Source organism: Theropithecus gelada, chromosome 12 (assembly GCF_003255815.1).
Source record: "Theropithecus gelada isolate Dixy chromosome 12, Tgel_1.0, whole genome shotgun sequence".
NCBI lineage: Eukaryota > Metazoa > Chordata > Mammalia > Primates > Cercopithecidae > Theropithecus > Theropithecus gelada.
Window position 1 is genome coordinate 83,339,086 of NC_037680.1, and position 24,240 is coordinate 83,363,325.

General features: G+C 38.5%; 1 protein-coding gene across 1 annotated transcript in view; it reads left to right on the forward strand.

Annotated features, from left to right (window-relative positions):
* ADAM23 (ADAM metallopeptidase domain 23) overlaps window positions 1–24,240 on the forward strand; it is a 172,136-nt gene that overhangs the window by 127,299 nt on the left and 20,597 nt on the right. Inside the window, exons 19-24 of the mRNA XM_025405513.1 lie at window positions 10,716–10,766; window positions 11,486–11,549; window positions 13,139–13,244; window positions 16,307–16,426; window positions 18,428–18,596; window positions 19,746–19,857. Coding sequence (XP_025261298.1) covers window positions 10,716–10,766; window positions 11,486–11,549; window positions 13,139–13,244; window positions 16,307–16,426; window positions 18,428–18,596; window positions 19,746–19,857 — 622 coding nt within the window. The remainder of the gene's footprint in view (window positions 1–10,715; window positions 10,767–11,485; window positions 11,550–13,138; window positions 13,245–16,306; window positions 16,427–18,427; window positions 18,597–19,745; window positions 19,858–24,240) is intronic.

The following is a 24,240-nucleotide window of genomic DNA, read 5'->3' on the forward strand; positions in this document are numbered from 1 at the left end:
CCAGAAGGACAATGTCAATCACTCCACCTCCCAATGATGGAAGTGAGTAAAGAGGAGGGGAGCTGGGGTTACACTAAGTTCCTTAATCAGAAGGAAAAATGAGGAGAGGGAAAGAAGGGTTCTAATTAACATTTTTGTAAAGGTGTTGATATATATTATTTGAAGCTCAATTCAAATGGATGCTGTTAAATAGATTGTACCGTGAAATATGTTCAGGCCATGTTTTCATTATTTTTATGCATATCTGTTTCTTACGTTTCATTAAATAGGTTTTTTTGCAATTTTCTGTAATACAAAGTATGAGAATTGTAGGTTCTGTGTTTAATGACAAGTGTATTGACAATCCCGATACACTGTTTCACTGAGTTATATTTTTAGCTTTGTAGAATATTACTATTTTTATATTTACCATATATGGTTTTAGTTCTGTGTAGTGAGCCCTTTTTTTTGGCCGGGCGCGGTGGCTCAAACCTGTAATCCCAGCACTTTGGGAGGCCGAGATGGGCGGATCACGAGGTCAGGAGATCGAGACCATCCTGGCTAACACGGTGAAACCCCGTCTCTACTAAAAACTACAAAAAACTAGCCGGGCGTGGTAACGGGCGCCTGTGGTCCCAGCTACTCGGGAGGCTGAGGCAGGAGAATGGCGGGAACCCGGGAGGCGGAGCTTGCAGTGAGCCGAGATCCCGCCACTGCACTCCAGCCTGAGCGACAGAGCGAGACTCCATCTCAAAAAAAAAAAAAAGTAGTATAGTTTTTTCATTTCAATTTTTAACTCTTTAAGTGCCATAGAATTTACTAGAAATAAGACTTTTATGATGAGAACTCTTTGTTTAACCTAATAGTCTATTGTCTAAGTAAAACATTTTTTTCTTTTTATAGCATGTGTCTAAGCTGAAAATTACACTGTTAAATTAATTTCACAGTAGCACATTAAAATAGAATATTTTTGCTAATATTTTTCTAGCATGATCAGGATGAACCTAAAATAGAGGTAGAGGGACTTAAAACCCCCCAAAAATCTTCTTTTTCTCCTTAAGAAATAATGAGCCTTGATTTTAATTAATACCACTAATAATTAAGAAAATGGAATCTCTGCAACTCTGAGAATCAGTATTTACAGGCAACATTATGACTTTATCTCTTTTACCTCATAATGTATTTATCTTAATTTTTATATTAGCATTTTTATATTGCCTCAGAGCTACTTATTAAACTTACAATTTATAATAGAATAAACAATACTTAAGAGAAATCCTTGACAAACAATACTGGTAGATGTAATACAGATATTTGAAAGATAGGAGAAATATTTTTTGTTAGTGCTATGAAATATGTCATCTGGGTGGGTAGTATAACATAATTTAAAGTAAACACTTCTAAATGCTATTGCACTATTGAAGCCTGTCTGCCTCGAGTGAACCATCCTGTATAGCATAATGTACAAGGAAGGTTCTAGAATGACATTTAGAGACTGAATCCAATGCTCTGCTCATAAGCAGAATAAAGTGCACAGATTTATGGTTCTCCTGTTTTAAATGTGCGCAGAGAACGTAGAACGTTCCCTAATTTCTCTGGTTAAACATTCCTGTGATAAGCAACTGTCTTTTATTAGCCTAAACTAAAACCAAATAGATTAGAAATCTGACATGTGGCTGTGCCAATTTAGAATAAGGGCATTTTTTTTCATTAGTGAAGAATTGTACAAGGTTTTTTCTAACTGAAACATCACAAAAGTAAAATCTGACAAATTAATTTTAGATCCTGATGTGCTTATTCTAATAGCAATATTGCTTTTGCATTACTGTTGACTGAGGTTGTGTTAGTTTTATTTATTTTTTAACATTACAATTTGTTTATTTTTCCATAAGTTATTGGGGTGCAGGTGGTATTTGGTTACATGAGTAAGTTCTTTCGTAGTGATTTATGAGATTTTGGTGCATTCATCACCTGAGCAGTATACACTGCACCATATTTGTAGTCTTTTATCCCTTGCCCCTCTCCCCGCTTCCCCCTAAGTCCCCAAAGTCTGTTGTATCATTATTATGTCTTTGCATTATTACTTAGCTCCCACATATCCGTGAGAACATATGATGCTTGGTTTTCCATTCCTGAATGATACCTCTTAGAATTAATAGTCTCCATTCTCAGCCAGGTCACTGCAAATGCTGTGAATCCATTCCTTTTTACGACTATGTAGTATTCCATCATATATATATGTGTGTATATACACACACACACGCTACAGTTTCTTTATCCACTCGTTGATTGATGGGCGTTTGGGTTAGTTGATGGTCATTTGAGTTGGTTCCACGGTTTTGCAGTTGCGAATTGTGCTGCTATAAACATGCGTGCACAAGTATCTTTTTTGAATAACGAAGTCTTTTCCTCTGGGTAGATACCCAGTAGTGGGATTGATGGATCAAATGATAGATCTACTTTTAGCTCTTTAGGGAATCTCCACACTGTTTTCCATAATGGTGGTACTTGTTTACATTCCCACCAGCAGTGTAGAAGTGTTCCCTGTTCACCGCATCCACACCAACGTCTACTGTTTTGTTTTGTTTTTTTATTATGGCCATTCCTGCAAGAGTAAGGTGGTATTGCATTGTGGTTTTGATTTGCATTTCCCTGACCATTAGTGATGTTGAGCATCTTTTCATATGTTTGTTGGCCATTTGTGTGTCTTCTTTTGAGAATTGTCTATTCATGTCCTTAGCCCACTTTTTGATGGGATTTTTTTTTCTTATTGATTTGAGTTCATTGTAGATTCTGTATATTATTTCTTTGTCAGATGTATAGATTGTGCAGGTTTTCTCCCACTCTTTGGGTTGTCTGTTTATTCTGCTGACTTTTCCTTTTGCCATGCAAAAGCTCTTTAGTTTAATTAGGTCCCAGCTGTTTATTGTTGTTTTTTTTGCATTTGCTTTTGGGTTCTTGGTCATGAAATCCTGGCAATAAGCCAATGTCTGGAAAGGTTTTTCAGTGTTTTCTTCTAGAACCTTTATAGTTTCCCGTCTTAGGTTTAAGTCCTTAATCCATCTTGAGTTGATTTTTCTGTAAGGTGAGAGATGAGGATCCAGTTTCATTCTCCTACATGCCGCTAGCCATTTATTCCGGCACCATTTATTGAAAAGGGTGTCCTTTCCCCCACTTTATGTTTTGTTTGCTTTGTCAAAGGTCAGTTGGCTGTAAGTATTTGGATTTATTTCTGGGTTCTATATGCCATTGGTCTGTACGCCTATTTTTATACCAGCGCCACGCTGTTTTGGTGACTGTGGCCTTATAATTTGAAATCAGGTAATGTGATGCTTCCAGATTTGTTCTTTTTGCTTAGTCTTGCTTTGGCTTTGTGGGCTCTTTTTGGTTCTATATTAATATTAGAATTGTTTTTGCTAATTCTGTGAAGAATGATGGTGGTATTCTGATGGGGATTGTGTTGAATTTGTAGATTGCTTTTGGCATTATGCTTATCTTCAAATATTGATTCTACCCATCCATGAGCATGGGATGTGTTTCCATTTGTTTGTGTCATCCATGATTTCTTTCAGCAGTGTTTTAGTGTAGAGGTTTTTTGACCCTTTGTTGGGTATATTCCTAAGTTTTTTTTTGTTTTTGTTTTTGTTTTTTTTGCAGCTATTGTAAAAGGGGTTGAGTTCTTGATTTGATTCTCTGCTTGATCGCTGTTGTTGTATAGAAGAGCTACTGATTTGTGTACATTAATCTTGTATCTGGAAACTTTGCTGAATTCCTTTTATCAGTTCTTGGAGCTTTCTAGAGGAGTCCTTAGGGTTTTCAAGGTAAACAATCATATCATCAGCAAACAGTGACAGTCTGACTTCCTCTTTACCAACTTGGAGGCCCTTTCTTTCTTTCTCTTGTCTGATTGCTCTGGCTAGGACTTCCAGTACTATGTTGAAGAGGAGTGGTGAGAGTGGGCATCCTTGTTTTGTTCCAGTTTTCAGAGGGAATGCTTTCAGCTTTTCCTCATTCAGTATTATGTTGACTGTGGGTTTGTCATAGATAGCTTTTATTACATTGAGGTATATCCCTTGTATGCTGATTTTGCTGAGAGTTTTAATCATAAAGGGATGCTGGATTTTGTCAAAATACTTTTTCTGCACCTATTGAGATGATCATGTGATTTTTGTTTTAAATTCTGTTTATGTGGTGTATTGCATTTATTGACTTGTTTATGTTAATCCATTCCTGCATCCCTGGTATGAAACCCACTTGATCATGGTGGATTATCTTTTTGATATGTTGTTGGATTCAGTTAGCTAGTATTTTGCTAAGGATTTTAGCATCTGTGTTCATCAAGGATATCGGTGTGTAGTTCTCTTTTTTGTTTATGTCCTTTTCCTGGTTTTGGTATTAGGTTGATGCTGGCTTCATAGAATGAATTAGGGAGGATTCCTTCTTTCTCTGTCTTGTGGAATAGTGTCAAAAGGTTGGTACCAATTATTCTTTGAATGTCTGGTAGAATTCTGCTGTGAATCCATCTGGTCCTAGACCTTTTTTGGTTGGTAATTTTTGAATTATCATTTCAATCTCACTGCTTGTTACTGGTCTGTTCAGGGTATCTAATTCTTCCTGATTTAAGCTAGGAGGGTTTTATTGTTCCAGGAATTTATCCATTCCTTCTAGGTTTTCTAGTGTATATGTGTAAAGGTGTTCATAGTAGCTTTAATGATCTTTTGTATTTCAGTGGTATCAGTTGTAATATCTCCTGTTTTATTTCTTAGTGAGGTTTTTTTTGGATTTTCTCTCTTCTTTTCTTGGTTAATCTTGCCAATGGTCTTATCAATTTTATTTATCTTTTCAAAGAACCAGCTTTTTGTTTCATTTATCTTAGGCATTTTGTTGTTGTTGTTTCAATTTCATTTAGTTCTTCACTGATCTTGGCTGTTTTCTTTATTCTGCTGGGTTTGGGTTTGGTTTGTTCTTGTTTGTCTAGTTCCTTGAGGTATGACCTTAGATTGTCTGTCTGTACTCTCTCAGACTTTTTGACGTAGGCATTTAGAGCAATGAACTTTCCTGTATTTGCTGTATCCCAGAGGTTTTGATAGGTTGTGGCATCATTGTCATTTAGTTCGAAGAATGTTTTAATTTCCATCTTGGTTTTGTTTTTGATCCAATGCTCATTTGGGAGCAGGTTATTTAATCTCCTTTGCATGGTTTTGAAGTTTCCTTTTTGAAGGTATTTGCATGGTTTTGAAGGTTCATTTTGGAGTCGATTTCCAGTTTTATTCCATTGTGATCTGAAAGAGTGCTTGATGTAATTTCAGTTTTCTTAAATTTATTGAGGCTTGTTTTATGGCCTGTCTCGTGGTCTATCTTGGAGAAAGTTCCATGCACTGTTGAATAGAATGTGTATTCTGCAGTTGTTGGATGAAATGTTCTGTATACATCTGTTAAGTCCATTTGTTCCAAGTAATAGTTTAAATCCATTGTTTCTTTGTTGACTTTCTGTCTTGATGACCTGTCTAGTGCTGTCAGTGGAGTATTGAAGTCCCCCACTATTATTGTGTTGCTGTCTATGTCATTTCTTATTTCTTTCTTTGTTTCATTTTTTTTTTTTTTTTTTTTTTTTGAGACAGAGTTTCCTTCTTGTTGCCCAGGCTGGAGTGCAATGGCATGATCTCAGCTCACTGCAACCTCCGCCTCCCAGGTTCAAGTGATTCTCCTGCCTCAGCCTCCCAAGTAGCTGGGATTACAGGCAGGTGCCACCATGCCAGGCTAATTTTTGTATTTTTCGTAGAGACAGAGTTTCACTGTGTTGGTCAGGCTGGTCTCGAACTCCTGACCTCAGGTGATCCACCCGCCTCGGCCTCCCAAAGTGCTGGGATTACAGGCATGAGCCACAATGCCTGGCCAACATTTCTTAGGTCTATTAGTAATTGTTTTATAAATGTGGACGCTCCAGTGTTAGGTGCATATACGTTTAGGATTGTGACATTTTCCTGTTGGACAAGGCCTTTTACCATTATATACTGTCCCTCTTTGTCTCTTTTAACCACTGTTGCTTTAAAGTTTGTTTTGTCTAATATAAGAATAGCTACTCCTGCTTGCTTTTGGTGTCCATTTGCATGGAATGCCTTTTCTACCCCTTTACATTAAGTTTATGTGAGTGTTTATGTGTCAGGTGAGTCTCCTCCTGAAGGAGCAGATGGTTGGTGAGTTCTTATCCATTCTGTGCTTCTGTATCTTTTAAGTGGAACATTTAGGCCATTACATTCAATGTTAGTATTGAAATGTGAGGTACCATTACTTTCATCATGCTCTGTATTGTCTGTGTGCTTTGGTTTTGTTTTTTGTTTTTGCTTTAACTTGTATTTTTGTTTTATAGATCCTGTGTGATTTATGCTTTAAAGAGGTTCTGTTTTGATGTTTTTCCAGGATTTGTTTCAAGATTTAGAGCTCCTTTTAGCAGTTCTTGTAGTGGTGGTTTGGTAATGGAAAATAATCTCAGCATTTGTTTGTCTGAGAACGATTGTATCTTTCTTTCATATATGATGCTTAGTTTCGCTGGATACAAAATTCTTGGCTGATAACTGTTTTGTTTGAGGAGGCTGAAGATAGGTCCCCAATCCCTTTTAGCTTGTAGAGTTTCTGCTGAGAAATCTGCTGTTAATATGATAGGTTTTCCTTTATAGTTTACCTGGTGCTTCTGTCTCACAGCTCGTAAGATTCTTTCCTTTGTCTTTACTCCGGATAACCTGATGACAATGTGCCTAGGTGGTGATCTTTTTGCGATGAATTTCTCAGGTGTTCTTTGTGCTTCTTGTATTTGCATGTCTAGGTCTCTCACAAGGCCAGGGAAGTTTTCCTTGATTATTCCCTCGAATATGTTTTCCAAGCTTTTAGAATTCTCTTCTTCCTCAGGTATACCAATTATTCTTTGGTTTGGTTGTTTAACATAATCCCAGACTTCTTGGAGGCTTTGTTCATATTTTCTTATTCTTTTTTCTTTTTCTTTGTTGGACTGGGTTAATTCAAAGACTTTGTCTTCAAACTCTGAATTTCTTTCTTCTACTTGTTCATTTCTATTGCTGAGACTTTCCAGAGCATTTCACATTTCTATAAATGTGTCCAAAGTTTCCTGAATTTTTTATTGTTTTTTCTTTAAGCTACTATTTCCATGAATATTTCTCGCTTAACTTCTTGTATCATTGTTTGGATTTCCTTGCTTTGGGCTTTGCCTTTCTCTGGTCTCTCCCTGATTAGCTTAATAACTAACCTCCTGAAATTCTTTTTCAGGTAAATCAGGGATTTCTTCTTGGTTTGGATCCCTTGCTGGTGAACTAGTATGATTTTTTGGGGGGGTATTGAAGAGCCTTGTTTTTGTCATATTACCAGAGTTGTTTTTTTGGTTCCTTCTCATTTGGGTAGGCTCTGTCAGAGGGAAGGTCTAGGGGTGAAGGCTGTTGTTCAGATTCTTTTGTCCCACGGGTGTTCCCTTGACATAGTACTGTCCCCTCCTTTCCTATGGATATGGCTTCCTGTGAGCTGAATCGCAGTGATTGTTCTCTCTCTTCTGGGTCTAGCCACCCAGTGAGTCTACGCAGCTCCTGGCTGGTACTAGGGGTTGTCTGCACAGAGTTCTGTGATGTAAACCATCTACGAGTCTCTCAGCTGTGGATACCAGCGCCTGTTCCAATGGAGGTGGCAGAGGGTGCAATGGACTCCATGAGGGTCCTTAGCTTTGGTGGTCTAATGATCTATTTTTGTGCTTGTTGGCCTCCTGCCACAAGGTCACACTTTCCAGAAAGCATCAGCTGTAGTAGTGTGGAGAGGGATTGGCGGTGGGCAGGGCCCTAAAACTCCCAAGATTGTATACCCTTTGTCTTCCACTATAATCACCTCTTCAGTTTGTGTGGGAGCTGCGTGAGGCCTGTGACTGCTGGCTTTCCCCCACTTTCCTGACAACCTGCATGACTCAGCAGAGGCAGCCATAATCCTCCTAGGTAGGGATCTGGGAATCTCACCCCCATCCCCCACAGCAACCACAGCAAGACCCGCCCAGGGAAAGTCTGAGCTCAGACACACCTAGTTCTGCCCCCACCCGATGGTCCCAGCTTCAAGAAAAAAGGGCTTTAGTTCTCCCCCGGCCTGTGAGGTCTGCACACCCAATTGGTGCCCTCCCCGGAGTGATGGCCAGGAGGCTTCTCGCCCAGTTCAAATTGTTACAAAGTTCAGCTAGAGAATTCCTGCTCCCTGTGGAGTTTTACTCCTGCTCCTCTGGCCACCCTCCCGATGGATCCCTGTGGTGTCTGGCAAGAATGGGCTGCTCAGGGACCTAGTGAACTCCCGAGCCTTTCTGCTGCTTCCTCTACCTCTGTATTTGGCTCGGCTCTCTAATTTGACTCAGCTCTAGGTAAAGTCAGAAACTTCTCCTGCAAACAGACCTTCAGCTTCTCCAGTGGGGATGTGTGTTCCCCCTTCCGCAGTTGGGGCACTCACAGTATTTGGGTGTCTCCTGGGTCCTGCAGGAGCAGTCTGCTTCCTTCAGAGGGTCTGTAGGTCCTCTTGGGATTGCTGGTTTGTTCTTGCAGTCGATCTGGAGCTAAAGTTCGCACTGCAGGCCTCCGCATGCTGCTCTGTCCAGAGCTGCAATCTAGTCCTGCCTCCTGTCCACCATGATCCGTATCACTGGTTGCATTAGTTTTAGAGTGAGTGAATAATTAATGAGAGTTGATTAATGAGATAGTGATTGCATTCTGAGTGACTCTGGATGGATGAAAGAAACCACAGGGATTTCTGCTTTTGTTAGTTGTATATTTCTGCTTTTTAGTGCTGATCCCTTGAATACTCACCAGATTGAAAAGCTGTGGCGAATGAAACTTGTATGAGAGTCAGTTATTCTTTAGAAAGGTGTAGAACCAAAACATTTGCCTTGGAATGTTTGTTAGGAAATTACTGCTTCTTAAGAACGCTAAATCAGTTCTGTTATCTTTCTGTGGTGAACTTGATAAATGGCTCAATATGTGCAGCATAGAATTACATAGTCGTATCTGGTTATTGGGCCATGCGTTTATGTTCTCTGGCAGTTCACAGTACTTGCACACCTGCCACATGCCTGGTGGTGGTGTAGATAATAGGGCAGCAGTAGGAAACAGAACATAGAATCCTGCCTGCATAGAGCTCATATTATGATGGGGCAACAGTGAACAAACAAGTAAGTAAAACATGAATTGTCAGTTGGTGATAAGTGCTTTGGAGAAGAAAAAAAAAAAAAAAAAAAACAAAGAAAAAAACTTGTAGACTTCTCTAATAATAATAAAAAAAGAAGCCCTTAAAGCCCTTATCCTAAATTGGCACAGCCCCAGAGAGTGCCAGCATTGGAGGGGCTGCAGCTTTGAAGAGCATGGGTTCTACGAAGGCCTCTTTGGGATGATGATATTTGAGCAAAGCTCTAACAAAGGTGAGGGAATGAGCCATGCAGAAATCTGGAGTGACAACGGGAAAGCAAAGGCAAAGGCTGTGGGTGGCAGCACGCCTGGCGTGTCCACATGGAGTCACATCAGCCATGAGTGAGCAGAAAATGATGTCACAGAGATGACAGGATGAGAGAGTGTAGGAGGAAATCATGTTGAGCTTGTAAGGTTGTTGAGTAAGTTGGGAAACAGAAGATCGATGTGATTTGGTATTTACCTTTTTAAAGAGATCACTCTGATAGCAATGTAAACTCTAAGGTGACTAGGGTAGAAGCAAGGGACTCAGGTGGAAGGCTATTACAGTAATCCAGGTGAGAGATGGTGGTGCCTTGGACAGGGTATGAGCAGTAGGGGTGGAGAAAAGGGGTCAGATTGGAATTATATTTTGAAGATAGAACTAGCAGGATTTATGGACAGACTAGATGGAGGGAGAGTGAGAGAGGAGAGGAATAGAAGATGACTATGGCCTTTGGCTTGAACAATTGGAAGGATGGAACATCGTTTACTGAGAAGGTGAAGACTGAGGGAGGACCTCGGTGCATACTGCTGTTTCTTATTTATTTGCCATGCCTGCATATTTTTTTCTTTTTGTATTTGTTTTAAACACTGTAGCAGACCTTTTTACATTCTCTTAAATGTGGTCAATAAAATGTACAGAGAGTAACTTTGGGGGGAAATGAAGTATTTCTTTTAAAAATGATTTGATACATAGACCTATAAAAAGAAATAACCATCACATCACAGACTGTTCTAGTAACATGTCTGTAGTTTGAAGAGGTCAGAACTATTAATATAATGGAGATATAGCACTTACTTTGCGTTGAAAGGCAAAGTATTTCTTCTGTTTCACTAAAGTAGCCTGTAGGTAAAATGTCATGATGTCAAATGCAGATTTGACATTTTCAGAGAGCTGAGCAAGTTCTTGTAAATTAGTTTCTTGAATGTGTGCCTTCCTATGTACCAAGCTGATTCATTTCCTTCATTGTCCATTTTAATCTCTTCTACTTTTAACTCTGTAGGCAAGTGAATGTGACTTGTTATTCTGGTCTACCTCACCATAAACAGAAGAAACTTAAAATGTATGCACTATGTGGCCCTTATTTACTTATTTTACCAATAATAGCATAAATAATGGGATTAATAATCTAAGGAGTTGCATGTGTTTTTCTCAATGTTTCTAGTTATGTATATCCACCATGCTTGCATTATATATAGTATACACATTATCTGAAGGTACCTAGCATGCTGAATATTAACTAAAAAGATAATATTTTGCAGTGCCCACCAAATCTTCATAAGCAAGACGGATATGCATGCAATCAAAATCAGGTATGCTGGGCTATAAATTTTAAGTGTAATTTTAAAAGGATTCGTTGGAAAGTTTTTTTCCTTTTTTGATCAATATTAATATAACTTCGAAGGGAATTTTACTCAAGTAAATGATTATAGTGGGATTCTAATTTAGAGTTGCTTCATGTGATGCCAAATATTAAATATATTTACCTCTGGTGACAAATTGCCCAGATTAAGAGAGAAAAAAAAAAAAAAAGAATGTAATGGCTGAAGAACTGGGAGTCTCATTTATTGAGTTGTGACCATTTTTCAGTAATTTCAACCTGCCTGGTGTGGGAAAGAAAATATGACAATCTGTCATGAGTTTTTTTGTTCCCTGAAGCCATATTATAACCTACAGGTAAGTATCATGATGTCAAATGCAGATTTGATGTTTTCTAACCATCCATACACAAAAGAACCTAAAAATCATTTTGGTTCTCTCACAGAAATATACCAGTTTTTGTTTACTGTAAAATTTCAAATTTTAGATGTTTAGTTTACATTTAGAGAGCTGTACAATGAGTTCTGTTTAGAGTTTTAAATTTTTAACTGTTATTCTGAAGATGTTTGTGATTCTTATTGGTCACTATAAAAATATTAGAGTATGAAATGAAAAAACTTTATCCAAGTGAACCAGAAGGAGACATTGTAGTAAAAATGTTGGGGAAAACAAACTGACTGTGTGTGCCTCACATGTGTGTTCCTGTCCCCAGGGCCGCTGCTACAATGGCGAGTGCAAGACCAGAGACAACCAGTGTCAGTACATCTGGGGAACAAGTAGGTCGCATCTCCTTGCTTGGTGGTTACACATACCATTTTCTCTTATAGTGTTCTTCTCTGCCAGTCTTGCTGAGATGCACAGTTTGGAGTGATGTTTTAAAAAAAAATCTAGAAAGGATGAGAATAAAGAGAACTGTGAATCTTAGTCACAAAAACTATAGAAAACAACTGCTTAAGTTGGCCACTTGTCAGAAGTGAGCAGTGCCATTTAGTGGCTGTGGCTCTCAGAGAAGGGGGTGTTGCATTCATTTGCAAAGATTGGGTTGAGTACAGTGTGATTATCCAGCCACTGGTGTGATTTATTTTGTACCTTGGTTTTAACATTTGACCCCCTTTTTTCCATTAACACACACAAGTTAGCTTTCTGGTTTTTACCCTGGGAAAATACCAGACTTATTTTTTATTTATTTATTTATTTATTTATTTTTTTTTTTTTTTTTTTTTTTTTGAGACGGAGTCTCGCTCTGTCGCCCAGGCTGGAGTGCAGTGGCCGCATCTCAGCTCACTGCAAGCTCCGCCTCCCGGGTCTACGCCATTCTCCTGCCTTAGCCTCCCGAGTAGCTGGGACTACAGGCGCCCGCCACCTCACCCGGCTAGTTTTTTGTATTTTTTAGTAGAGACAGGGTTTCACCATATTTAGCCAGGCTGGTCTCGATCTCCTGACCTTGTGATCCGCCCGTCTCGGCCTCCCAAAGTGCTGGGATTACAGGCTTGAGCCACCGCGCCCGGCCCAGATTTATTTTTTAAATTTTGTCATTTACTGTCTCACTTCAAAGTGAAGAGATGCATGTACTTCCTGAGATGCAGACAGGTACATGGCTATGATTCTTAGTACATTCCCTAAAAGTTCATGCGCATATCCTCTTCCTGACATTTACATTGCCTCTCTAATAATATCAGTTCATGAGGGCCAGACGGGGGGAAGAATGAGAAATGAGTCTGCCTTTCTAGCCAAGGCTGGGTTCACCCCAAAGGAAAAGAAAGCACACAAAAGGAGAACAGGGCTCCGGCACGAGTGATTTTAGAGTTTGGCAAATATCATTTCTTTGACTGATTTACATTCAGTGCTTTAGTTTTGACAGAGAAAAGATAATGGAGACATTTGTATTTTGAAAGTTTTAATTATCAAAACTCAGGTGCCAACATAAAACCTCAATGGGCTACAACTTTGTAATTAATTTCCTAATATTGATATAAAACAAGATTAAGAATGTTAGTTGCCTGTGTGTCACTTCACCAATTCCTGCTGATAGTCATTCGCACCTTCCATCCTCAAACTCACCAACAAGCATTGGAGAGAAATTTGTGTCTCAGGCTAAAACCAGTGTTGTGTTGGAACTTTTTCGTATTAGCTTGCAAGAGTCAATTGTTAAATTTTTAGGAATTTTGCAAGCCCATGGACATCACATTGAGTGTGAAATCAGCCATGGGGAATTTATGCCATGGAAACTTGCAAATGCTACAAATCAGGATGTTCTTTTTCCTTGTTCTGGAGAATCAGGTGTTAAACACTTACTGGCACATTACTGGTTATGGATAACAAAGAAAATGAAAATTAATTTTCTTCTCTTGCCTATCTCCAAAAGAGGCTGCAGGGTCTGACAAGTTCTGCTATGAAAAACTGAATACAGAAGGCACTGAGAAGGGAAACTGCGGGAAGGATGGAGACCGGTGGATTCAGTGCAGCAAACAGTGAGTGGTCAGCTCTGAGGGCATCATCACTGGACTTGGAACCCCTTATTATGCAAATGCAAAATGAGCACAAAATAAATGCTAATGATTTTTTTCTAAGTGTTCACCTATTCCAAAATTTAAAGTATTTGTTTGTAATAGATATTATTATATCTAGAGGCAAATGGCTATAGATTAAACTGTTACTATGCTACAGAGTCATGCCATTTCCACAGAATTCAGAAAATTTCTCAGGTGCCATATTTTACTTCATTTTTGTTCTGACGAGATACTTTGCCAGAGCATTACAAATTAATACTAGCTTTTAATTTTCTACTTTTACTAGAATATATGGCCTATGAACGTAGTAGTATACATGTAGTTTAAAAGCAAACTATGTAGACCATATATATTTTTGCGACGAAAGTGAAATCTTACTATTTTTTTATCATTTCACAAGTGTAGTAACATTTGATTTATTCAGATATCTAATATTTACACCAGAGATTTTTTTTCCTTTCCAAAAAGCATCTAGTTAGTACATATTAAAGGCATCTTTACTCAGGAAATGAGATACTTTCAGAGCACATTGATATTTCTTTCTGTCTTTCTTTTTTTTTTTTTTTAATTGAGACTGAGTCTTGCTCTATCGCCCAGGCTGGAGTGCAATGGCATGATCTCAGCTCACTGCAACCTCCTCCTCCTGGGTTCAAATGATTCTCATGCCTCAGCCTCCTTAGTAGCTGGGATTACAGGCACCTGCCACCACGCCCGGCTACTTTTTGTATTTTTAGTAGAGGTGGGGTTTCACCATGTTGGCCAGGCTGGTCTCAAACTCCTGACCTCAAGTGATCCACCCTCCTCAGCCTCTCAGTGCTGGGATTACAGGCTTGAGCCACCATGCCCAGCCTGATATTTCTTTGATTAGTTGAGGAAAGTTAGAATTCTCATTAATTAGGTTATTAAGGTTAATTCAATTACTGTGGAACAATGAAATCATCCCTTCTAAAGCAATGAAAATTCTCCTAATTTTGAAGCAGAGCAAGAATTTAAGGAAGCTTTATTCTCAGTTAATGATCTCTGTTATATTTTACGAAACTTTGCAATTCCATGTAGTCTTTGATGATGAATGAGGCCATAGTAGGCAACAAATCTTTGACTATAATTTTTAAAAAATTAAACCAAAATAATAGAGAACAGAGCTTCTTATCTGATGTCTCATGAGTGAAGCACAGATGTTCCAAGATGTTGATCCTCAGTCCTTGAGGTGTCAGGGAATAGGAGCAAGGGGAGCCTGAAGTAGTCAAAATCCATGGGATTGGACACCTTGAATTTGATTAGCTTTATTCATTCACTCCATGTCCTAGAGAATCTGATTATCTCTCTCTGTTTCATGACCTCAAAAAGTTTGAGAGGCATTGGATTAGATTATTGTAAAAGATAGCTTTTTAGTATCTGGTAATAGAATACCCAATCCCCAATAAAGTAAGGGAAATTAATGTGTTTGAAACTTGAAAAAATTGTGAAATATATGGCCAGACACGATGGCTCCTGCTTGTAATCCCAGCACTTAGGGTAGCCGAGGCGAGTAGATCGCTTGAGTCCAGGAGTTCAAGACCAGTCTGGACAACATAGTGAGACCTCATCTTTGTTTTTAAAAAATTGTTAAATGTATAAACATAAAAATAAACAACACATAAATATACATTTTACCAAATAATTATGAAGTGAACTCCCATGTCACTCCTACGTGGGTCAAGAAATAGAACATTGCAGCATCATCCCAGAAATAGTGCAGATACCTTCATCCTGACTTTTCTTTAGAGTTTTACTGCCTAAGTTTTCATCCCTAATGCTTCATGTGTTATTTTGTATTTTGTTTATCAGTTTCTCAAGTCCAGCATTTTAAGAGTTTTCTGTGGTGTGTATAGCTGTCTGTTGTTCATTTTTATTATTTATTTATTTCACTTTTATAAATGTACAAATAAATGGATATACTATACTTTAGTTCTCCATTCTGTGTTGATGACCATTTAGATTGTTTTCATTTTTTGGCTATTAGGCATCATGCTGCTATGAATATTCTTGTATATGTAACCTAGTGCACATTTGTACCTCTTTCTGTAAGGCCTGTACATAAGTAGAAAATTTGCTAAGTCATAGGGGATGTTATCAGTGTTACCAAATGATGTCAGACTGTTTTCTAAAATGGCTGAACTAGTAAATTCTACCATCAGTATTATGTATACAAGAATTTTGTTATGCCATATTTCACCAACACTTGGTATTATCAGACTTTTTGCTTTTATCTGTTCTGGTGGGTGTGACCTGATATATTAGCATGGTTTTAATTTGCATTTCCCCAGATTACAAGTGGAATTTAGCACATTTTTGTACATTTATTGGACATGGATTTCCTTTTTTTGTGACGTGCCACTTTAATTCTTTGCCCATTTTTTAGGAGTCATTGTTTACTTAACAGACTGGAGGTAGAGGTCCTTATGGTGCATGAATTTAACAAGGTCACCAAAGACCCAGATAATTTCTGCCCCTCCATCCTGCAACCCTTAGCGTGTTGGCTTTTTGTCCTTATGCTTTGTGAACTCATGATTGTGAAGAGGATGCAAAAGCTACACATTCAAAGCTAGGAAGTAGGGATAGGAGCAAGAGGTCTTCTCCTTGTCAGTCTCTAACCTTTTATCCCAAAAACAAAATCCTCCCAGTCACTCCCTAGCCAGCTTTTACTCACGTCTTCACAGCCCAGGGGCCACTTTTAACTCTAAGAAGAGGAGAAGGGGGAATGGATAGGAAAGTGGGTGTCGAGAATGGGAGTACCAAGAATAGATGAGACAGCAGTCATGATCCATCTTTCAGGGCTGGGCACTTTGCTGTTCCAAACAAAACTGTGATCCTCTTAGCAAAGAAGGAGGGGGTTATTACCTACCAATGATATATGATCAAATGTTTTTGTTTAGAAAGAAAGAGAATATTTTAAAAATTTAATAAATGTGGACCGAATCGTTTGGATTTTTTAAGCTTGATTCCTCTTGTCTGGTCTGTTTGCTTTCTTTACACATGTTCAGTGATGTGTTCTGTGGATTCTTACTCTGTACCAATCTTACTCGAGCTCCACGTATTGGTCAACTTCAGGGTGAGATCATTCCAACTTCCTTCTACCATCAAGGCCGGGTGATTGACTGCAGGTAACATATTAAATGTTGGAAGACCTCATAAGCCATGAGAATTACAAATTTCAGAAAATCAAATTTCAAAAAAATGAGAAATCAAAGATTTTTCTAGTTTTTACAAGAGGAAAGTTAACTTAGATTTTATTATCACCTTTCATGTTGACAGTCACTTAAAAAAAACAAAGTTGTATATTGACTTGCAGCTTACATTTGCTCAAAGTTATACTAGTTAGTAGTAATATACCCTTCTTTGTCATCATAATTTTAAGAGCAGAATTATGGTGTTCATTCTAACCCATTATTAAAGTTTTAAGCATTAGAGTATGTCACTATTTGAACACTGTGTGTGTGTGTTTTTTTTTTATGACTGAAAAGAAAAAGAATTTAAGCTACAGTTTATGTAGTTTATGTCTGGTTTGGAAGATGGCTTAACAAATACCTAATCACATATAGAAAATATTTATTAAAATAGTAGGTAACCTATAAGCAAACATTTGATATCCAGTTGTCTGTGAGTACAAGGCATGTAGATACGAGGCTTATTTTTGTTTATCCAGGGAGTCATATTATATTCCAAATAGGTATTGTTTCCTTCAAAGTAGTCATAATTCTAAGATACTAGTTTCTTACTCAATGTTGTTGCTAAAACACTTTTGGCCTTCCCCCTACAGAATTGCCTTCAGCGTCTGCAAACTTTTAGTATCCTTAGAGTACCATATCTTCACCTTAAGTGAGATAATACAAGATTTGGGATGATCCAAAAGTAATTTTAGGAAATTGATTGGGTACTAAATTGGATAATGCTGTCTCGGTCAAATGGTTACTTCTTTCCTGGCTTTTAAATGGCTCTGAAGACAATTCTAACAGGGTCTCAGACAGTGAGAGCCCTCCTGGAATAAATTTGTAGTCTCTAAAGCTAGTTACTTTGACGTATACAAGCTTTATTTGAATGTGTGTTTTCATGCCTTTAGATAAAATAGCCTTGTTAAATTATATTGTTGTATATACTAAACTAGCATATTTGTTAAATATTCAGCAAGATATTCTGTTAGTGACTATAGCATTATCATTCAAATTCAAATTATTCCCAACTTTGAAATTTTAGAAGTAAGCACTAAAACACATGAAATAATCTTATGAAACCACTGTCATATATGTGGTCTGCCATTGACTGAAATTTTTTACACAATGGTAAGTACTTGCCTATCTAAACATATCTAAACATAGAAAAGTCATACTGCCCCTTTTCTATATTTACATATGTTTAGATAGGCAAGTACTTACCATTGTTTTATAATTGTCCACAGTATGCAGTACAGTAACATACTATACAGGAGTTTAGCGCAGCAGCAATAGACTAGACCATCTGTCTAGTCTATTGTATAGACTAGACAGTGTATAGTAGGCTATACCATCCAGGTTTGTGTAAGCTCATTCTATGACATTTGCACAAAGACGAAATTGACTAATGACACATTTCTTAGAATGTTATCCCCATCATTACGCTAGGCATGTCTGTAAATATCAATAGGAAATAACTGGTTTGTTTATTTTTTTCAATTATGGATAGTCAGATCTTCTGAAGTAAGAATAATATTTTTCAAAATATTTTTTATTTGCTGTTTTTGTTCATCATCTGCTTTTTTTTTTACTATGCTACATCTGAAAGCCTTGGAGAGCTACTAATATATTTGCTGCTTTTGTTCTCATACAGATACTTCTCCTTTAGTCTTAATGTTGGGTCTTGAAAACAAGTGAAGATTTAGAATATACTTTGTGCAAATGACATTTTTCTTGTTGCTGTGTTTTCTAATAATGATAATGAGTTTCTTTTTCATGCTGTTTTATTAAGGAAAGGTAGGGAAAGGGGAAGAAGAAGAGGAGTAAGAAAATGTTAGGAGAAATCCACATCCACTGACAGCCTCTTCAGTTTCATGAAGAGCAAGTCTCATTCGTGTTGATGTTATATTTCTAAGTGTGGTGCGAATGGTTATATGGATATCTTTCTTGTTTTAGTGGTGCTCATGTAGTTTTAGATGATGATACGGATGTGGGCTATGTAGAAGATGGAACACCATGTGGCCCGTCTATGATGTGTTTAGATCGGAAGTGCCTACAAATTCAAGCCCTAAATATGAGCAGCTGTCCACTTGATTCCAAGGGTAAAGTCTGTTCGGGCCATGGGGTAAGTAGGTATCAATGTGACAGCTGGAACCTTCATGGTCTGGCATGGTCACAGTGGCTGGACTTCAGCCATTCTCCTAGCCAACATGGTGAAACACCATCTCTACTAAAAATACAAAAAATAGCTGGGTGTGGTGGTGGACCCCTGGAGTCCCAGCTACTGGGGAGGCTGAGGCAGAAGAATCGCTTGAACCCGGGAGGCGGAGCTTGCAGTGAGCCGAGATCAAGCCACTGCACTCCAGCCTGGGCGACAGAGCAAGACTCCATCTCAACAACAATAACAACAACAACAACGAAAAGGCCACATTCAGCCTTGTCAATCGCAATCATGGCATTAGAATATTTCAGATTAAAAAGCTTCCTTGTTTGATTTTATCATCTCTAGTAATCTGTCCCTGAATGTATTTCTCAGGGAGATAAGGGTTTAAACATTCCTGTGTCTAGTTTGCTGATTGTTATTTATTTCATCTAGATTACAGTTCCATTCCAGCATGCTGGTGGGTCCCTGGAGAAAGAGGAAGGAGACAAAGATCCCTCTGGGGTCCTCAGCTTGGCTGACTGAGAAAAGAGGGTTGCCAGGGTCTAGGGGTGCTGGGATGGGGTCGGGGGGAATGCTTGTTGGGCAGGGAAAGTGCCGCCAAGTGAGTTTGGTGTTGGACATGGTGATAGTGAGGTCATACAAGGCATTGGTGATTTATGTCTCCTGGCCTTTTATCTCCAGCAATGCTTTTGAGCCCACTATCTATTAATTTATTGAATGAAGTATATATGTTTTTAAAGTGTGTTCCTAGAAACAGCTACTTCTGAACAAAGTAGGAAAAAGTATCTTATCAGACATTTGTATACTTCAGTAATATCATGATTCAGTTTAAGAATAACATGAATAATTCAATTTAATTTGAGAATAATAATAAATAATTGAAGAATTTCTTCCTTTTAATCTTTTTCTTTAATTAATGGAAAAAATGTTACACAATATGATCTATGCATTATTACTTCATATCTAGTGATCACAACCATGGGAAACTTTAAAAAGAAATTCCAAATAGCTTTTAAAGCTTCCTCCCTGCCCCCATGTCTCTTTTACATCTATCACCATTATTCTACAAAATACAGTGAAAATGCTGTATCTGTTCCTTTTTCTTCACAGGTGTGTAGTAATGAAGCCACCTGCATTTGTGATTTCACCTGGGCAGGGACAGATTGCAGTATCCGGGATCCAGTCAGGAACCTTCACCCCCCCAAGGATGAAGGACCCAAGGGTTTGTGTGATTTTGGTTTCAATTCATGGAATACTGAATTCATCGACACTGTTCCAATGCATCAATATAACATTCTCATCGACTTAAGAGGAGACACATAAGGATATCTCTTTTTGCCTTTGAAGTATATAATTTATGTTACTGCAGAATTAAGGATTCTGTTATATCATATTTTTAAAATGTGTTTGAATTACTTCTTAGTCCGGAACTGAGACTGGAAAGAAGTAAATATACACATTTTCTTTAATACAGTATTCTTTTTCTCTTTCAACCTTATTCTCTTTCCATAGTCACAAATTATTTTGTAGTTTGTCTAAGCTATGCCATTTTTCTAATAGATCAAATCTTTTTGGCTGACATGAGACTCTGGTTACTTTTCAGTGTCGGAATCTCCCCAGAAGGAAGTTGTCACCTTCCAAGCTCTTTTTGAACACTCTTTTGACTAGGAAGGAATTGGAATTCTTCACAAAACTTTCATTCTTCAAAGAAAATGTGAAAGATCTGGACCTTTGTTTTAATCAGTCATTAAGAGGAGATAAATTAGAATTTGGGGATTAGAAAGAGACTCAGGGGCCACTTAGGACCACTCTCTATTTTTGCAGATGAGAAGGCCCAGACCCTGAGGTCAGGTCACTTACTATAGTCACCGAGGTAGTGAGAGACAAGGCTGGGACCAGGACCCAAGTCCCAAGTGCCTGATATCAGACTGTTGTTCTCTGCCCATCCATTATATCATCTTTTTTTTTTTTTTTTTGACAGGATCTTGCTCTGTCACCCAGGTAAGAGTGCAGTGGCACAATCATGGCTCACTGAAGCCTCAAACTGTAAGGCCCAAGAATCCTGCCACCATGCCCGGCTAATTTTTTTATTTTTTGTAGAGACAGGGTGTTGCTATGTTGCCCAGGCTGGTCTTGAACTCCTGGCCTCAAGTGATCCTTCCGCCTTGGCCTCTCAAAGTGCTGGGATTATAGGTGTGAACCACTGCGCCCGCCCCTCTTACATCATCTTTCTTTTTTTGGGAGACAAAGTCTCGCTTTGTTGCCCAGGCTGGAATACAGTGGTGTGATCTTGGCTCACTGCAACCTCTTGCCGCCCGGGTTCAAGCCATTCTCCTGCCTCAGCCTCCTGAGTAGCTGGGATTACAGGCACCTGCCACTGCACCTGGCTAATTTTTGTATTTTTAGTGGAGACAGGGTTTTACCATCTTGGCCAGGCTGATCTTAAACTCATGACCTCGTGATCCACCCACCTCGGCTGGGATTACAGGTGTGAGCTACCGTGCCCGGCCTCTTACATAATCTTCTAATGTAGTCTGTGTTATCAGGAGTATGGTAATCATTTTTCATTATTCTCCCGATTCCCAACCCCTCATACAATTTTCAAAGATCTAGAAAAACCATCAGTCACAAACAGGCTTACTACAGCATCTGTTACATTGTACCTGAGAAGCCAAGGAAATACTAGAACCAGTTTTTATATACAGGGATGACATTGTACATCAGCTTCTTTATCATGGTACTGCTAACAGTTTTTTTTGTACGTAACTGCCATGCTTTTCTCTGACAGGTTGGAAAATGCATATAGGATTAGTACCATTTTGATCCGCTTAGTTTTGGATGAAAATTTATTGAAACTCTCTGAACGTCAGTATCGTTTATGTGGGCAAAGATGATTTCAGATACAGATAAAACTCTGTAGTCCTCAATTCCTGAAGAGATTTAGGCTGATTCAGACACATGTGAATTGTTCAGTAATAGTGGGTGTGTTAAAACACATTTTATGCATTTGCTTAATATGCCCATGATATTAAAATTCTGTAAGAATCATAATCACACCCTCACAGTCTATTTCTGTTCTCTTCCTTCTATTTCTAAAAGGGAACGTATTCCACTTTTACACTTAGTCTTTTGTTACTTTAAAACTAGAACAAAAAATTCTTGGATCCACCTTCTGAAGTTAGATTTAGAGAAGATTTAAGCTGTAACAAGAGGAGCCAAGGTTCATTCTTTCCAGATTTTCTCTCCACAGTGTGTCTGTGATTTTTTTTTTTAAGATCTAGATACTGTTTCCTCAAGTGATGTATAAAGATGCCTCAAAGAGTCCAAGAGCTAAATTTACTTAGACTCTGCCTTTTTTCTTTAAGTAGGGTACAGGATTATTAATTGTCTAGTTCTATAATATCTATTCCCTGTTCCTTCACCCACCCATGCCTAAAAATCTTTGGAGGCATTCAGTAAAGAAAGCCACGTTCTAGAGAAAGAGTACTCATAGCTGCCTTTTGTTTTGTTTTGCTTTGCTCTCTCCATTTAATGTGGTAGCATCCCACACTATCTTTTAAAAAAAAACAAAAAAAAAAACAAAAAAAAAAACAACTTTTTTGATCCTTCAAGGAATACATAACTTACTGAAGAAAAATTTGAAAATACAGAAAATATTAAAACTCAGAGGTGCTCAAGATAAGCATTATTGGGCCTGGCACAGTGGTTCATGCCTGTAATCCCAGGACTTTGGGAGGCCGAGGGCAGGTGGATCACCTAAGGTCAGGAGTTTGAGACCAGCCTGGCCAACATGGTGAAACCCCATCTCTACTGAAAACACAAAAATTAGCCGGTAATGATGGCACGTGCCTATAATCCCAGCTACTTGGGAAGCTGAGGCGTGAGAATTGAGCTTGAACCCAGAAGGTAGAGGTTGCAGTGAGCCAAGATTGTGCCACTATACTCCAGCCTGGGTGACAGAGTGAGACATTGAGTCCCCTACTCATCCCCCCCAAAAAGAGGCCAGGCAGGGTGGCTTACACCTGTTATCCCAGCACTTTGGGAGGCCCAGGCAGGTGGATCACCTGGGGTCAGGAGTTTGAGACCAGCCTGGCCAACATGGTGAAACCCCATCTCTAGTAAAAATACAAAGATTAGCTGGGTGTGGTGGTGCATGCCTGTAATCCCAGCTACTCGGGAGGCTGAGGTAGGAGAATTGCTTGAACCCAGGACGGGGAGGTTACAGTGAGCCAAGATCGTGCCATTGTACTCCAGCCTGGGTAACAGAGCGAGATTCCATCTCAAAAAAAGAAAAAAGAGATAAGCATTCTGGTATGCTTCTTTCCTGTTGCATGTTTTCTTTTTCCATTCTTAATGAAGACAGTGTAGTCATTGTAAAGGTATTCATTGGTTCTAAAATTATTAAAAACCTTATGAATCTCTAATAATTTTGATTAAATTGAAAATAAGTCATTAAATGAAATAAATGACCTAGTTATTTTTACAAATGTTTAGATTTCCAGAAAAATCAAGCAATTTTAGTACAAGTAAATAATAGCTTTTATCTATAATAGCTATCTGTATCTTTTTAACCTCTTTTAAAAACTCTATTAATCTACTGGTAAAACAGAAACTAAAAAACTTTGTTGTAGATTATATTGTTTTGTTTTTGATTGTCAGGTTAAAAGAAGATTCCAAGTGATAAATTATGTGTTTTTCTTTTTATTCAGTTAGCAAATATCTATTGACTGTCTACTATTTAAAAGATAACATATGCTTGGCATACAGACACTTCATAAATATTACACTCTTTCAAAATATGTAAAGGAAATGAGATGCGACATGCTAGTGCCGCTTTTCAGTTTGTCCATATTCATTTGTTTTGTTGCCTTGCTGAAGAGTAATAGGTAATGGACTCAAGTTATTAAAACAATCAGTGTTTTATTGACTGTAGGCTCAGCAGTGTGTGGGACACTAAGATTTTTCTCAAAAACTGCATATTGTGACTGGGCGCGGTGGCTCACACCTGTAATCCCAGCACTTTGGGAGGCCGAGGCGGGCAGATCATGAGGTCAGGAGATCGAGAGCATCCTAGCTAACATGGTGAAACCCTGTCTCTACTAAAAATACAAAAAATTAGCCGGGCAAGGTGTCGGGCGCCTGTAGTCCCAGCTACTTGGGAGCCTGAGGCAGGAGAATGGTGTGAACCCAGGAGGCGGAGCTTGTGGTGAGCCGAGATCACGCCACTGCCCTCCAGCCTGGACAACAGAGTGAGACACTGTCTCAGAAAACAAAAACAAAAACAAAAAACTGCATGTTGTGTCTTTTTTCTCATGATCCAACTGGTTTGATTGGCGCCTGCCTGATTGAGCACAGTGTTTGGGCCCTCCCCAAATGCTTGCCGTTTATAATGGGCACCACCCACAGTGGCCCATCATATCCATAGATGAAGGTTTTCTGTATAGGTGCAGTAAGAGTATTAAAAATACTTAGTTTTATTTAATTTCAATGTGCTTCCATTATATAGAGGAAAAAATTCAAGAAGCATAATGAAAATACGGCCTTTTAAAAAATCATGAACATGGACATAAAAGATAAATTGTACCCAACTGCCCTTTGGATCAAG